General features: G+C 41.2%; 1 protein-coding gene across 1 annotated transcript; it reads left to right on the top strand.

The window, feature by feature from the left end:
• Positions 1 to 308: 308 nt before the first annotated feature.
• LOC120743219 (protein NLRC3-like) lies at positions 309 to 15901 on the top strand (the record flags this gene model as incomplete). Its single annotated transcript, XM_040046796.1, has 5 exons — positions 309 to 363; positions 3115 to 3218; positions 3862 to 5147; positions 11914 to 12087; positions 15862 to 15901. Coding segments are annotated over exons 1-5 (1659 nt in total), but the record flags the coding sequence as incomplete, so codon positions are not given.
• Positions 15902 to 17150: the final 1249 nt, after the last annotated feature.

The following is a 17150-nucleotide window of genomic DNA, read 5'->3' as shown; positions in this document are numbered from 1 at the left end:
TCTTATGTTTCACTTAGTGCTCCCACCAAACACCTTGGAGGACATGTTAGTGTAATTTAGATTTCATTGGTGTAAACTCCAGTCACACAAGCTAACTCATGGAGGCAGCAGCTGGCTTTGTGTTTGGTAAAGTCTGTTGGCTTAAACTAAGAGAGTTTAGTTTGTTAGCACAAAGAGCTGTCAGCTAAAGACCTGAATAAAGATGAACTGAGAAAACACTTTAAATACAGCAAACAGTCAAACTGATAACATGTTTTTCTGCTGATCATCCACAGCAGTACATTTAGCATTCATGCTAGCAGCAGGCTATGACTGTCCACTCAGCACCAGGAGTGAGCAGTGATGAAGTTGGACTGTGGGCAGGTTTGAGCTACAATCCTATTGGCTTCTTAGTTTCTCCAAAGAAGAGAAAAATTCTTGGTGTTGTGAAGATGTGAATTGGTCTTGTCGTGGGGTTGGAAGGATGCTGGCACTGAGAGGCTTCAGATTTTCATACATGAAACAATGTGCTCGTAGTGTTTGTTTACTGTATTTGTGTCACAATGTCAGATCAATTGTAGATTCACATGCAGACTTGTCCAGCGAAACCAATGCAAGTACTGCAGTACAGAGCAAAGACTAAGCAAACCAGGAGAGCTCTCCAACTTTCTGAAAGTATCAGGATATTTGAGTGATAAGAAAAAGTGGATCATGCAACAATGACCCTCAGCACACAAAACAATCAAAGCAGAAGAAATATAATGTTTTAGAAGGGCCGATCAAACACTTACAGGGACCTGAAGAGAGAGAACCAAGAGAGACTCAAGCACACACTGAGTTCTGACAAACAAAAAGGTGACAGTTTATTTTCCAAAGGGGTGACCCGAACCACAGTGATTTGGGGAGGGAGTCCACACACTCACTCCTCGTCAGCCACTCCCGTCCTGCTTTCCACTCACACAGCCACACACAGAAATCACAGGCAAGGCTCCGTAACCAGGTCCGGGGAAATATATACACAAAGTTAACCCAACTGGTGAGTTTAGAGAGAGATTTCTTAGCAAGGAGCTGAGATGATGAACAGGGGAGGTTCAATGTCCCAGTGACGAACTGCTCCATGCCGCAGCTTTAAATGGTTACCAGTAAGCCCAGGTGGATCAAGTGCGAGAGCCCATTACAAGCTCCACCCAGGCAGGCAAAACGCTAGCAGGAGGAGAGAGCAAAACATAAAAAAACCTGAAAAGCCATCATGAGCCAGCCAGAGAGACACAGTTTTATACTAGAAGAGAAACCTGCTCATCTTCATCATGTTTGATTAAGTATAGAAAATCAGAAGTCTCTGTGTGTGAAAGCGCATCTCAACACAGAGACTTCTAAGCTGCTTCAGAGTGAACTGACCCAGATAATCTGCACATAGTGGCTGTAAAACAGTGAAGGACATAACTATCTCTCTCTGATGAAAAGCTTTTATTGTGAAGTCTCTGCAGGAAGTGTTAAGTTTGTATTCATCACTCAGTGTTTAGTAAGACAGGCAGACAGGAAGAGCAGCTCATTAGTAGGGCTGGGTATCATCACTGATTTCTAGAATCGATTTGATTCCAATTCACAAGGGCCCGAATCGTTTCGATCAACGATTCGATTCGATTTGATTTGAATCGGGGAAATTTTGCCTCAGACAGTCAGAAATATTATAATTCAGATCATGCATCAGTACATTTCTATATTTTTATATCTATAAAAAGAAAGCTGACACTTGCGAGACTTTATCAAAGGTGTGAGCATCACAGCAGATGCCTTTGTGTCAAAGTAACTGAAGATAAAACACAGAAAAACATAAAGGTGATTTTTCTGGGATTTTACAAAAATATTCTGCAGACGAAAGAAGACCATGAATCAACACATGAACATTACCTGATGCTGCTAAAGTGAAGCAGAGCAAAGTTACAGAGGATTGATTACAGACACAGCAAAAGTTTTGCAATAATTTTTAAAAGTTAATATTTCTTCATTATTGAACAGCAGAAATGAGGTTTTCTTGTCGGAAGTAAGTAAAAGGAAAAAACAGTGGCCCACAGGCTGTAAACAACGGTAGACTTGTGCGTAATAAGCTAGCGAATAATGAAGAAAACAGATTTTTAGACGGGAAACTGTTCTTGAAGTACAGAGAGAGAGAGAGCTGTGCATGAAGTGTGGTGGAAGCAAAACAGCAAAAGTCAGAGTGAAATCATGACGATGTTTATGTGAAGCGTAGTTTGGATCTTCTTTTGCTGCTGGTTCAGTCAATATTGGTTGGAGAGAGATCAAACCTGCAGTTTCAGAATCAGCGCAAAAAGGGCGTCAACACAAAGCGTGGACCCGCCGAAACATCAGAATCAGCGAGCTGTCGGCTTTCAGCTCGTGTCCGTGGCGTCGGATGAGAAAGGCGACATCTCACTGATTCTGATGCGTTGGCGGGTCCGCGCTTTGTGTTTATGTCTTTATGCAGAATCCGTGTTTCTGCTCTCATTTACTGTTTTAGCTGTTTGGTGGTTGTTGAAATTTTGTGAGGTTTAGCCTGAGATTCTGGCGTTTCAGGCAAAATAAATTTATATTAAAAAATCGATTCAGGATTTTAATGAATCGACATCACGTTATCCAAGCGAGAATCGATTTTAATCGATAATCAAAACCCACCCATACTCATTATTGTTGATGAAATCAAAGCAACTGTGAGGAACTGCTGTTTGGTCAAATCTGGATGTTTTTCACTTACAGCAGGAGTCCCCAATCCCAGTCCAATAGGGCCAGTGTCCCTGCAGGTTTTAGATGTGTCCTTGATCCATCACAGCTGATTTAAATGGATAAATTACCTTCTCAACATGTCCTGAAGTTCTCCAGAGGCCTGGTAATGAACTAATCATGTGATTCAGGTGTGTTGACCCAGGGTGAGATCTAAAACCTGCAGGACACCGGCCATGGTGGACTGGGATTGGGGACCCCTGACTTAGAGTAAATGGTTTTAGTGATAAAGAAATGTGTCCACAGAGGGAGGAAGAGGAGTGGTGTTTGTGAGGAGGAGGAGCTGTCCTGCTGTGCTTTGTGTCAGGACGTCCTGAAGGATCCAGTCTCTACCAGCTGTGGACACTGGTTCTGCAGACAGTGCATCTCCTCATACTGGGACCAGTCTGCTTCATCAGGAGACTCCTCCTGTCCCCAGTGTGGAGAAAGATCCAGAACCAGAGCTGGACTGCAGACAGCCAGTCAGAGCAGCTGTGTACAAAGTAAGACTGAACATCTGTCTGCTGATGGACTCATTTCTGAAAACTGGACTTCTTGTGTTGTTCAGACATTGAAGACTTTTCTTTCTCTTTAGTCTCATTGTTTTTCTTTCTTTCAGCAGATGTTGGTCTGCAGGAGGTTTTAGATGAACATAAGATCAGTCTGAGGAGGAGATGTGAACGTGTGACTGAAGGAAGTGATGAAACAGGAAGTAGAACCCTCCTGAACACCATCTACACTGAGCTCTACATCACAGAGGGACAGAGTGAAGAGGTTCATACCCAACATGAGGTGAGGCAGCTGGAGACAGCTTCCAAGATGGACGCCCTCCATGACGCTCCAATCAGGTGCCAGAACATCTTTAAAGCCTTACCTGACCAACAGAGACCCATCAGAGTGGTTCTGACCAACGGCGTGGCTGGTGTTGGAAAAACCTTCTCAGTGCAGAAGTTCACTCTGGACTGGGCAGAGGGCTTGGAGAACCAACATGTCAGTGTGGTGGTTCTGCTTTCATTCAGGGAGCTGAACCTGATCAGAGATGAGCAGTACAGTCTTCTGGAGCTGCTCCATGTTTTCCATCCAACACTACAGAAGGTCACAGCAGAGAAGCTCGCTGTCTCTCAGCTTTTGTTCATCTTTGACGGCCTCGATGAAAGCAGACTTTCACTGGATTTCACCAACAGGAAGCTGCTGTCTGATGTCACACAGAAGTCATCAGTCAGCCTGCTGCTGACAAACCTCATCCAGGGGAATCTGCTTCCCTCGGCTCTCGTCTGGATAACTTCCCGACCTGCAGCAGCCAATCAGATCACTCCTACATGTGTTGACAGGCTAACAGAAGTACGAGGCTTCACTGACGCCCAGAAGGAGGAGTACTTCAGGAGGAGATTCAATGATAAAGAGCTGTCCAGCAGAATCATCTCCCACATGAAGACATCCAGGAGCCTCCACATCATGTGTAGCATCCCAGTCTTCTGCTGGATCACTGCTACAGTTCTGGAGCACATGTTGACTACAGAGCAGAGAGGAGAGCTGCCCAAGACCCTGACTGACATGTACTCACACTTCCTGCTGGTTCAGACAAAGAGGAAGAAGAACAAGTACCATGAGGGACATGAGACGAGTCCACAGGAGCTGACGGAGGCTGACAGGGAAGTTCTTCTGAAGCTGGGGAGGCTGGCGTTTGAACATCTGGAGAAAGGAAACATCATGTTCTACCAAGAAGACCTGGAGCGGTGTGGTCTGGATGTGACGGAGGCCTCGGTGTACTCAGGAGTTTGTACAGAGATCTTCAAAAGAGAGTGTGTGATCTTCCAGAAACCAGTCTACTGCTTTGTTCATCTGAGCATTCAGGAGTTTCTGGCTGCTGTCTACATGTTCCACTGTTACACCAACAGGAAGTCAGAGGGGCTGAAGAACTTCCTGAGGAAAGATTATAATGAGTCCTCTCTGGATGATTTCCTTAAGAGAATCATGGAGAAATCCCTCCAGAGTAAAAATGGCCACCTGGACCTGTTTGTTCGCTTCCTTCATGGCCTCTGTCTGGAGTCCAACCAGAGACTCTTAGGAGGTCTGCTGGGTCAGACAGAGATCAGTCCAGAAACCATCGAGAGAGTCATCAACAACCTTAAAAAGATGAACAGTTATGAAATCTCTCCTGACAGAAGCATCAACATCTTCCACTGTCTGATGGAGATGAACGACCTCTCAGTACATCAGGAGATCCAAGAGTTCCTGAAGTCAGAGAACAGATCAAAGAATGAACTCTCTGAGATCCACTGCTCAGCTCTGGCCTTCATGCTGCAGATGTCAGAGGAGGTTCTGGATGAGTTGGACCTGCAGAAGTACAACACAACAGAGCAGGGACGACAAAGACTGATTCCAGCTGTGAGGAACTGCAGAAAGGCTCGGTGAGTCCAGATGTGATCATTAACATCATTGATCAGTGTAGATTAGTAGTTTAGTTCTTCAGATATACACAGTACTAAACGACTCTCATTAATTTGAGTTTCTCAGATAAAATGATATTTTGTGTTGATCAGCAAATGTGTGTGCACTTAGCATGATCCTGCATTGGTAGTCGTACGCTGTGTGTTGTAGACTCATGTCTACATGTAGTACCTGTGTGGTGTCATTAGGGGGCAGTATTTTAAATCTGCTGCTGCTGTTGTTGGTCATTCGGATGCTGCTGTTAGAGAAAAGACAGAAATAAGAATCTATGAAGAGCTTCTTTGTAGTGAAGCGAACTCTGATGTTACAAACAGAGACAAATATCCAGAGCCGTCACCGTCTGAACTTCTCCTCTGACTACAGACACAGAGTTTAGTGCCATAAACATGGTGAGTGAGGATGAAGGTGCTGAGGAAGACTCTGGTTTAGTGTGATTAAAGTGTGATGTACAGGGTAAAAAAAACCGAGTGTCAATTTTACATTTACAGAGTTGATTTTAACTCTGTTTCAGATAACATTTGGTCCCACTCATAATTAGAGTAAAATTTACTCTTTGGCCAGTGTTAACTCTTGAGTGTTAATTCTACTCAATTTAGTGTCAAAATTAACAACAAAATGTGTAAAATATTTAACACTGAGGGTTATTCACACTGTTCAGAGTAATAATTACACTTTATAAAGCTATCTTTACTCCATATTAATGTAATAATTTTCATTTCTATTTCTCTGTAGTGTTATTTTTTTCATTTTCATCATATAATGCTATAATACTAATTAGCTGTGATCCATCCTATATTATGGAAATAACAACAAACATACAGATTAATGTTGGGTCTGTGTTTCCACAAGCCCCACTAATTTTAGAGACTTATTCATCATGAAGAAAACAAGACAGTCGATCGATCGATTATTTGCGCAAGGGAGGCCTCGTCTGTGTCCACCACGAAAATGACCCCCAGATCTGACCTCCTCCTGCTACCTTTTATTGAGAGACAGTTCACACAAAACACGTCAGAACAAAGCCACGCCCCCTTGGTTCTAAGACAAAGCATTGTATGTATATGTGTGAACTTCTGTAAGAGTGTGTGTGTGTGTGTGTGATCCTGCTGATCAAAGGGTCATATAACATAAAAGCACAGGAGGAACATCCTTGGTCATAAAGAGGGTAGTCTCCCCCACACCCTAGATGGTTCACCCTAGATAACACAGTGAAGCCATACAAAGGGGAGGAATTTTCCCCACATCAAACAGACCTTCACAAGGGTGTTCCTGTGATAAAAAACACTACCGCCCCCCTCCCAGAATCTTAAGGATCTGGGGAGGGGAGGACAGAAATAATTCCTTAAAACTATGTACAAATGGTAAACATAAAAATGACAAACATTTAACAATTCACCTTAACAGTTACAGTAACAGCATTTATTGTGTTTCAATTTAGTGTCATTTGATTAACGTAACAAACTCTTACAATTCACAGTAGCATACAGTACTATGATGCTCACCAACAATATGACGTTGTTGTAAATAGTTGTTTGCAGAAAGTTAAAAAGTTGGTCAGGGATGAACAGTATGATGTACCAAAGACATAATGGACCTTAAAGAGTTCATCAAGGGCTCCTACTGAACCTGCCACTTTACATGGAAGTGCATGCGTGTCGATTACAATGAGGAAGGCATGAATGCTGCTTCTTGTGGGTCCCTGAGCAAGAATGTAGGGCTGACTGCTTCGGGTGATGTTGTCTAGATGCTGCTGTACACTGGTTCCAGCCTACAACAACACATTAAACAGCAGTATTTAGTGACTATGCTCTAACAGTAGATTAGATCATCTCACTGTACATGAAAATGAAGGTGATGGAACCAATATTTTAAACATACTTTTAGGAATTTGATGAGGTTATCGACAGCTTGAGATGCTTTCCTGGTCTCTTTCGCCCTTGTGCTGATGGTGGTAGCAGATGTAGCAGCAGAGAGATAGCAGAAATGTCACTGTCCTAGCCAGCAGGCAAGTAAACAACGAATTATTCCAAAAATACATTCATTCAATTAACAGAATTACCTATATAACAAAAAATGGCAATTTTAAAAAGTCATACCATTCTGAGTGGTTTGGATCGACCATGGCCTGGCCCACCAACTTAAGAAATTTCTTTGAATGGTCTTTAACCACCATGTAATGGGATCCTGAACTGCCTTCTGGATCGTAGTAATGTTCCTATGTAATTAAATACATGCAGATTGATAATGTTATCAAAATTTCTGATAGCAACTATGTGTTTAATGTTGCAAAGTCCCCTTTACTTACATATCCATTTTGTGAATATGGGTCTTGTAGATGTGGAAACAGAGCAACAATCCCCCGTGCATACATCACTCTTACACTTTTAGCGGAAGATGTCCTAATGTATAAATTCAATGTTGACCATCCCTCAATTGGCATTGAACATCAAAATTAAAAATAATACAATGCTAAAAATGTTTCTTTATAGCCAACATTTATGATTCTTACTTATGTGCTTCTGTCATCTCAGCCGCAAGTATGTTTATCATATGTCTTCTGGTTGCATCTGTCAGAGATTTGGTTTTTGCATACTCTTGTATTATGTGTTCACCGCTGGGCTTTCTTGTTAAGATTTCTTCAGTCAGCTGAAATAGACATAAAATATGAAGTCAAAAATTTTTAAACCTTAAAAAAGACTAGAGAAATATCATCTCATCTAATGTAAATGGAATAGTTAGCCCACAAAAAAGATCCAAGATATTGTCTAAACTAAAGAAAGAGAAGGTTCACATAGCCCTACTACAGGAGACGCACTTGTCAGACCAAGACCAGAAAAAACTGGGACGAGGTTTTTATAAACATGTTTACTCAGCATCATATAAGTCCGGCCCTGCAGAGGAGTTGCAGTATTGGTATCACGACAGACTTGTTTTGAATTTTTATCTGACAAAAGAGATAGGGAGGGCTGATATGTACTGTTAAAAGGGAGAATTGACAGTTTTTTGGTGACAATTCTCAATATATACGCTCCCCCTGGGAGCAACTGGAGCTTCTATTGGTACATGTTTGAGCTGATGGCATCTGAAACAGAAGGAATGTTGATATGTGGAGGGGACATGAATATACGCCTATCCAGATTAGATAGCTCTAAAGAAAATATAGTACAGCAAAAATCATTAGCTAGGAAAATAAACTGTATTATGAATGAAGCAGGAATTATTGATGTCCGGAGAAATATTAATCCTTCTGGGCGGGACTTCACTCATTTCTCGGCCCCCCACTCTACATACTCAAGAATCAATTATTTTTTCACATTTAGTAGGGACCGGCATAAAATTAAAACCTCCAACATCGGCACAATAGACCTATCAGATCACACCCCCGTATACCTGTCTATATGTGTAGATGAGGTTCAAAAATCTACAACCTGGAGGCTTAATTCTCATAACCTAAATGACTTAAATATAAGGCAGAAATTCAGTAAAGAAATTGGCCTGTATTTTCAGGAAAACGACAAGGGGGATGTGACTCTGTCCGTGCTCTGGGATTCCTATAAAGCAGTTTTACGGGGCAAAATTATTGCATTAACTTCCCCGATTAAAAAACAGAAAAAAGAGAAACTTGGGAAATTACAATTGGATCTCAATGAATTACAGAGACAACACAAAAATACTTTAGATGATGACAAAACAATTGAAATAAAAAGATTACAAAATGAGATTGACGCAATATACTCTGAGGAAACACAGAAAAAGTTAATGTTTCATAAACAAAATTATTACAAAGCAGGTAACAAATCACTAAAGTGGCTAGCTTTTAAGCTAAAAAAATACCAAGCCGATAGTGCAGTTCATAGAATAAAACATCCAAAATCAATTCCACAATGGAATTACTGAAATACAACAGAGTTTCGAAGCATACTATAGAGATTTATACTCCCAGCCCATACTAGATAACGAGGACCAGATTGAAAATTTCCTAGGTTCTCTAAACCTCCCAAAGGTCTCAGAACAGGAGAACAGCATGTTAACTAAAGAAATTACGGATAAAGAAATCAGTGTTGCAATTTCAAGACTAAAGCCGCACAAGACCCCTGGCACGGATGGTTTCACTGCTGAATGGTACAAGACCTACAACGAAGAATTAACTCCTAGGTTGAAGGCAGTGTGTAACTGGGTCCTTAAAGGAGGGGAGGACCCTCACTCATGGAGAGAAGCCATCATCTCTGTCGTTCCTAAGGAAGGAAAAGATAAACTGAACTGTGGGGACTATCGACCAATATCAGTATTAAACCTGGATTATAAAGTATACACATCCATAATAGCCAAACAACTTAATAATTTTGTACCCAGACTTATTAATCTGGATCAAACTGGGTTTATCTGTCAGAGACAGACCCAAGACAGTATTAGAAGGACTCTCCACGTCATATATCACATTAAAAAGAATAATCTAGAGGCGAGGCAATGCTGATGGGTTTATATGCTGAAAAAGCATTTGACTCAGTAATATGTCATTTCTCTATAAAGTTTGGATTTAATCAGACAGTCATTGAGACAATTCAATCAATTTACAACAAACCAACAGCTAAAATTAAAATAAATGGCAGCCTATCAACACCATTTACCCTTGAAAGATCATGCCGACAGGGTTGCCCGCTAGCTCCAAACCTATTTGCTTTGTTCGTTGAAGACCTTAGTCAATATACAGTGGCTTGCAAAAGTATTTGGCCCCCTTGAACTTTCACACATTTTGTCACATTACAGCCACAAACATGAATCAATTTCAATGGAATTCCACGTGAAAGACCAACACAAAGTGGTGCACACGTGAGAAGTGAAACGAAAATCATACATGATTCCAAACATTTGTTACAAATAAATAACTGAAAAGTGGTGTGTGCGTAATTATTCAGCCCCCTGAGTCAATACTTGTCAGAACTCGTAAGACTGTGCCTGCAGACTGGCAATAATCAACACTGTGTGGAGTTCAGTCTTCACTGTGTGTCTAAAGAACTTTACACTGACTTTTAACTCTGATGTTAGAGCTGGTTTACTCCTCATAAAGTTGTAAATACTCTACCTAGGTTAAAATAGGTTTACTCTGAAATATTGACACTCCATTTTTTTTTTACTGTGTACTGATAAGTGACAGTGCTGTTGTTCAGAGTGAGGGCTCAGAGGTGAACCAGCTGTGCTCTCTTACTGCCAACAGTGGGACAAACTGAGTGAGAAGACACATCTGGACTGAACATGTGTCAAATCTGTGAGCTAACGCTGATGTCACAGCAGCACATGGATTCACTCTCATTCCTGCTGCTGCTCCTAATGACCAATGTCTGACTTCATGTCCTCATTAATCACAGAGCTGATTGTTCAGTGTGTAGTTGTTGCTGCTGAAATGTCATCCCTGTTTTTTGCTGATGGAATTCACTGCTGTGTTTTTGGCTGCTGTTTACATCCCCGAGCTAACTTCCTGGCAGCCAAACGTCATGATTTCATCAGTGCTGTATAGACGGTGGGAGGTTTAGGTTGTAACCACAAAGTGTTTGTGTCCGTACGCTGCAACCTTCCACACCATCCTTTATTGTACAGACTCAGCAGCAGCTCCATGGATCCCAAATCCAAGAGTGGAGAACAGATTTGAAGTGTGTTACATCCATGCAGTCACAGCTGTTTCCACCATGTTTCCACTGATATTAATCGTGTTCAGTGACACGTTTCATATCAGTGAATATGTTCTGTATAACCTCCACTGACGCGTTTAAGTGTCCTGCTGGAAATCACTCAAATCATCCATGAAATCCATGAAAAATCCTTTTAGTGTTTCTAACTTCACCCTCTGTCCTCTCTCTCTCTCCATCCTCCTCACTGCTGCTTTCACTGATAATCACACAAACATCGTATTCAGCTACAAAATAACACAATAATATCATCTGATCATCATCATTATTATAAGAGCAGGATCATATTTGATGTCAGAGTAACACACTGCTTGGTTATGTGCAGTCATCATCAGTGACTGTGGGTCAAACATAAGCTTTCTGATTGGTTGCTGACCTTGGTCACCTGTCCACTCTCACCTGTTTGTGTTGCTCTCTCTTTGATGTCTCCTTTCTCTCCCTCCACACCAGCAGACTAATGGCTCAGAAAGCTAAAATGAGCCAATCATTTCTTTGTTTAGTTCCCCTGAAATCAGATATGATATCAACAGCCCTGAGTTCATTCATCATTATTGTCCAGTGATGAGATTTCTGCTCCGTTTGGTAACAGTCAGCAGGTTTTTCCTGTGTGTGGACGTGAACAGTCGTACCTGACAGCAGGTAGCAAACAGAGATCATCTTTCCAGCTGGAACTCTTCACTGAGCTGAACTCATTCAAAATGTTCTGGAGTCAGATTCAAAACCGGAAACAGTCCAAAAGTGTGTCTTCACTCTGACTCTGGATCAGATCACATTGTCAGACTGGACGTTATGGAAGCCTAAATGTGACACCATCTTCCTCCTTCATCTGCAGATTAAAGCCAAACAAAGATTCTCATTAAAAGTCTGCAGGTCTGAGAGAGACTCAATCGTTGTGTCATGTCAAACACAGTAAGAGGAGCTGAAGCACAGATGTGAAGAGCAGATGTTCATCAGATTATGACCTCACTCTGTTTTGTCTTCATACATTATAATGCAGATTTTCTGCTTTTATAATAACATTTCATCTTTTCTTTAATCACAGACTGGCTGAGTGTGGACTCTCAGAGACTCACTGTGAAGTTGTGTCCTCAGCTCTGAAGTCCAACCCCTCCCATCTGACAGAGCTGAACATGAATGGAAACGAGCTGCAGGATTCAGCAGTGACGCTTCTGTGTGCTGGACTGGAGAGTCCAAACTGTCGACTGGAGACTCTGAGGTGAGTTCACTGACTGCAGCTGTTGTTGTTTTCTATATTTCAGATCTTTGATTGATGTTTGAAACTTTCTGTAGTTCCTAAATGTTCAGGATGTATCTGAGTACAAATGTGATGATGTTCATGGTATCAGAAGCTGATATGGCTGCTACAGAGACAACCCACACAGCTGCTGTGGTGGGGTGTGTGTTAAAGCAACAGAGAGCAGCCTAACACAGGCCCAAACATGAAAGAAAAGCAAGATTCAGGCTTCGTGAGAGGATTTTAAACAGAAGCTGGAGAAGAGAAAGGACTCTGTTGGAATGACTACAAAAAGAAGGCAGCTGAGTGAGAATGGGAAAATGAATCCATAGTTGAAAATGTAGAAAGTTCATCAGTTCATTTACAGCAGGGGTCTCAAACTCGCGGCCCGCGGGCCATTTGCGGCCCACGTCACGTCTACTTGCGGCCCGCATATTGATGTGAAGAAATATTTTTTAAAAATTATTATACGAAAAATGATTTAATATGACGGCAGAGTGTTACAGGCATGGCCCTTTAAGACTGTAGCCTCATGGGCGGTGTAGTCCTTGCTGCAGGGAGAAGTGTGGGACTGCCACTCCCCCTGTGTGTGTGAGCGTGAGGGAGGGAGAAAAAGGAAAGTCAGAAAGTACGAGGTGCTACTGAACAGAAACGTGAGATGGAAGCATGTAAATGTAAAAATAACCACAAAAAGAGTGCCCGATGAGCCCAGTAAGCTATTAAGACTCGACTGTACGCTGTGTTCGTGTTTTTCTCCGAAACAATAAAGTTCTGCTGGAGCAGCCTTTCAACGCCTCTCTCTGTCTGTCTCTCTGTCGGTCCCTAGACCCAGGCCCTGACACATAGATGTTTACATCAGTGCTGTAACAAATTCTACTGTTAGAACTTGGACACTTTTCTCAGTTTATACATACACTAACTTATTGGAAGTTACATGTCTACTTTTTAATGCACAGGTACAACACACAATCTACACTTTTCTAATTATTCTAAATATTCTTAACTATTTAAACTTCTTTCAGTATCCTGCTCTGTTTGCATACTGCAACCTGGGTTTGCCACTGATCTGTATTCTAATTTTAATAACTGTACAGTACTCTCTTTGGTAACTATTGTCCATGATGTAAATATGTAAAAACTGTATTTCTGTTCTTTGTCCTGTTCTGTTTGTATATGTGTGTTTTTTCTGCTGATACAACCAAACTTCCCCTTGTGGGACAATTAAAGGATTATTTTTATTCTATTCTATCACCTCATCCATGAGAGCAAACCGGGGCCAAGTAGCAGCAGTGGGCTTCCCACTGACTCCCTCTCCTGACCCTGGATACTTGCAATCCTGAAGGCAGAGGAAATCAAAAATGACATGAGACAAATAGTAACAACACAACAACTCTTAGTAGTTGTACATTTATTAACTTGTGTTCTTAATAATACATACTTTGTATTTCTCTTAAGTTATCCCATTTCTTTTTTTCCTGCAAGGGGGTGACTTTCTCCTGCAGGTCCATCTTCTCCAGAATTGTCCTGATCACACACAAAAAATAAGAGAAGACAGAAAACCATGGCACCTATGTTAATCCATAAATCCAAAAGTTTTCACAGCAGAACGGCATCTGGACGTCACAGGTTCTGTACAGCATGAGGGTTAATAAAACCGTAGTCATATGAATATGATTTGTATAACATCACCAAAAGGTTAATTTGCAAAAATGAAAATTGGCTGTACATAAGTGGCAATACATGAAAAAACCGCAGGACCCACCATACAAGCTAGTTTGAATGCTCAGCTTCTTTTCCTTCTTCAATAATTAGACATACACACAGTGTGTGTACAGAACAGCTGAAATCATTATGGAGGCCTCACTGGAATATGGAAAGGAAACATCACAGTACTGCATCACTGAAGCTTTTAAGTCTCTGATATGAAATGAGAAATAAAGCAGCCAGAGCTTTTTCATGAGTGGAAATCACTGTGACTGTGAGCTGCTGCTACAGCCTCCAGATTAGCCAGCAGCTCATCCTGCTCAACATTTTCTCACCAATTTTAATGGAAGTGTGATGTTTATAGCTGGAGTGATGGTCAGGGTGGCCTCCCTCTCCTCTTCTTCTCCTCTTCCTCTTTTATTTGTAAAGCCACTTCTGCTGCTTTCTTTCATTTGGAAGTCCTGGAGCTGAGTTTGGGAGAGACTAACAGCCTCGGCAGCAGAGGGGAGAAAGGCTGTAACACCACCACTTTACTCTGTTCTACCTGTCACATCATTTTATCAGAAAACATAGATATGCTCATGTTTTTACTATGTTTGTCTTGAAGATGTAAGAAGATCAAATGGTGCTCTTTATTATTGTGTTGGTTTAGTTTCCTGTCTCTTGGATGGAGCCCAGCTGTGCATGGACCCTGGGCTTGTGGTCAGAGTGTGTGTTGGATAATCCGGCCCAGGATGAGGCCAAACTGAAATGGGATTAAATGTCTGTCAGATATCTGAGTTTAGAGTAGTTTCATTTCTGCCCAATTTAAAAACAACCCAAACTTTTTTCCTGTCTTTTCTATATTGTACTGTAGACTTTCTTTGATGCTGTGTTCAAAAAGAGCAACTTTTACTTTGGAGGCGAGCCGTCTCTGCTTCCTGTTCAGGTTGGATGCTTCGGTGCGTTGAATTGTGTTACACGTCTGGGTCCAAAGTCCACACATTGTTCAGGCGACATCGACTGTTGAAGAACGAACTCATAGCTGTCAGCACACATTTGCATCAGCACAACAATAAAGGCAGGAAATCCCCCCAAACCTCTCCGTCGGCTGATTCATGCGAACACCAGTTTGTGCTTCATCATTACCTATGGTACCTCTGTGATTATTCTCATCCTATGTGACTGGATTAATCCCACACCTGGTCTCTATGTGCAGCTGGCTGTGAGATGAGCACTCAGGGAGCGTCTACAAAATGCAACACATAAAGAACATCATCCATAAATATTGAGTAATAACTGGAGTCTCATACAGCGAGACTAAAATGCCTTTAAACATCAGGTTATCCTGCTGATCAAAGTCCAACACTGAGTTTGTAAAAACATGTTTGTCAGTCATTTTGTTTGGTTTATGAGGAAAATGATTCAATAACTTCCTGCTAATACACATTTCATCATATTTCATCAAATCCCTCTTTTGTCTGACCATTTGAATAACATTTGAATTTGCAATAAAGGATCCACAGAGTTTGGTGAAAATAATGACAGTAGATGTTTGTGTGAAAGTGATGGAAGCAACTTAGTGTGTGATGTTCTTTCAGTGTTGCACTTTGTAGACGGTCCCTGAGCACTGGTCTCACAACCAGCTGCACACAGAGACCAGTGTTGTTAGTCCAGGTCAGAAGATGACTTGTTGGAATGAAAATGAGCTTGTAGTTTGTCTGCTTTAATAATGTGACTGGGAAAAGGTGTTGAACTACAAATATGTCCATTTCTTTCACATTTCACCTTTAAAAGTGAAACCATGTGGCTCCTTGAATGAAAAACACAACTTTTTCAAGTGTTTTTCATGTTTTTATGATAAATGTTCAACTTCAATGTGAAACATTCAGAGTTTTTTCTCTTGTTGTGTTTGTTTGGAGCTGCTTCTTGTTGGCTTCAGCTGTTTGGAGTTTCCATTTTCTTAACTTCTACATTCTGAACCTTCTTCAGCTCTGAACAGATGATGAAACACTGAATGATTTCAAGCTCACACTTTGTCTAATAAGCTCACATCTTTCATTCTTTATACAGATTGAAGGACTGTGGTTTGTCAAAGATCAGCTGTGATTATCTGGCAGCAGCACTGAAGCCCAACCCCTCCCATCTGAGAGAGCTGGACCTGAGCTGGAACAACCTGCAGGATTCAGGCGTGAAGCAGCTGTGTGGTTTTCTGGAGAGTCCAGGATGTGGACTTGAAACTCTGAGGTCAGCCACCATGTTTTAGTTCAACAATGAATAATCCACAGTTGACTCTCTTTAGCAGGTCAAAGGTCATGGCACACAGCAATCTGTGAATGAGAAACAGTTTGGAGCAGGAATTATTGCACATTCACAAACTGACACTGCTGCACGGCATGCTGGGTAATGCTAGCTGCTCAGGTAGTCAGATGTTTTCATGTGAGCTGGAGCTGGAGACATTTACTGATGATATCACATTGAGTGCTGGTGAATATGAAGTTTCCTTTGAATGATTTCCAGCTTTGACTAACAATGTGAAGGCAGTGATTACAGCAATAACTGTAAGAAATATTTGGACTGACAGAAACACGTGGACAGCTTTTATCCTGAGTTTTCAGACAGTCTGCCTCTGTGTGTGCTAACTGTGTTCAAAGTGTCGACCAGTCACAGCTTCATGTTCTCATTTAGTGACACCATGAACACACAGTTGAACATGTTCAGCTGACAGAACTGTTTTATAATCCAGACTTTGAAATTGGCTCTGATTATTTCCTTCTCTCTTACAGTGATCTCACCCCAACAGTTAAACACACAAGCATTTATTTTTAAAGCTTTTTATTAGAAACACATTTAAACTTCTAATTTTTATTATCCCAGGAAGCACAAGTAAGCCTGCAGTCTGTGAGCACAGTGCTCTGTGAGGAGAATAAGGTATTAATTAGAGCAGGGCGATATGGCCAAAAATATTTATCACGATATATATTTGAAAATTTGCAATAACGATATAACTGACGATATAATTGATGTGAGACAAAATACAACTCCACAACTTTACTAGTGCAAAAAAAAAAACCTATCCATTTATTTTCACTTAAACAAGCAGCTGTTTTTTTATGTGCATTAAAGGTAAATAAAAATGTAACAGTGCAAATGCAAATTCCTTGCTGAAAGTTTAACCAAAAGGCATTTCCAGTAGAAATGGGCTGACATATCCTGAGCATAACCATGTATGATATCCACTGAAGTTAAAAAGAGGTGCTTTGCGACATTAAACTGCAGTGTCCCAAATAAAAAAGTCAAATACGTCTTTTTCTGACCATAAGGTGCACAGGATTATAAGGCACATTAAGCGAAACAAAGCA

The sequence above is a fragment of the Simochromis diagramma genome, unplaced genomic scaffold (assembly GCF_900408965.1).
Source record: "Simochromis diagramma unplaced genomic scaffold, fSimDia1.1 OVJJ01000522.1, whole genome shotgun sequence".
NCBI classification, from domain to species: Eukaryota; Metazoa; Chordata; class Actinopteri; order Cichliformes; family Cichlidae; genus Simochromis; species Simochromis diagramma.
Note: the sequence above shows the minus strand (reverse complement) of the source record. Positions and strands in the feature narration are given on the sequence as shown.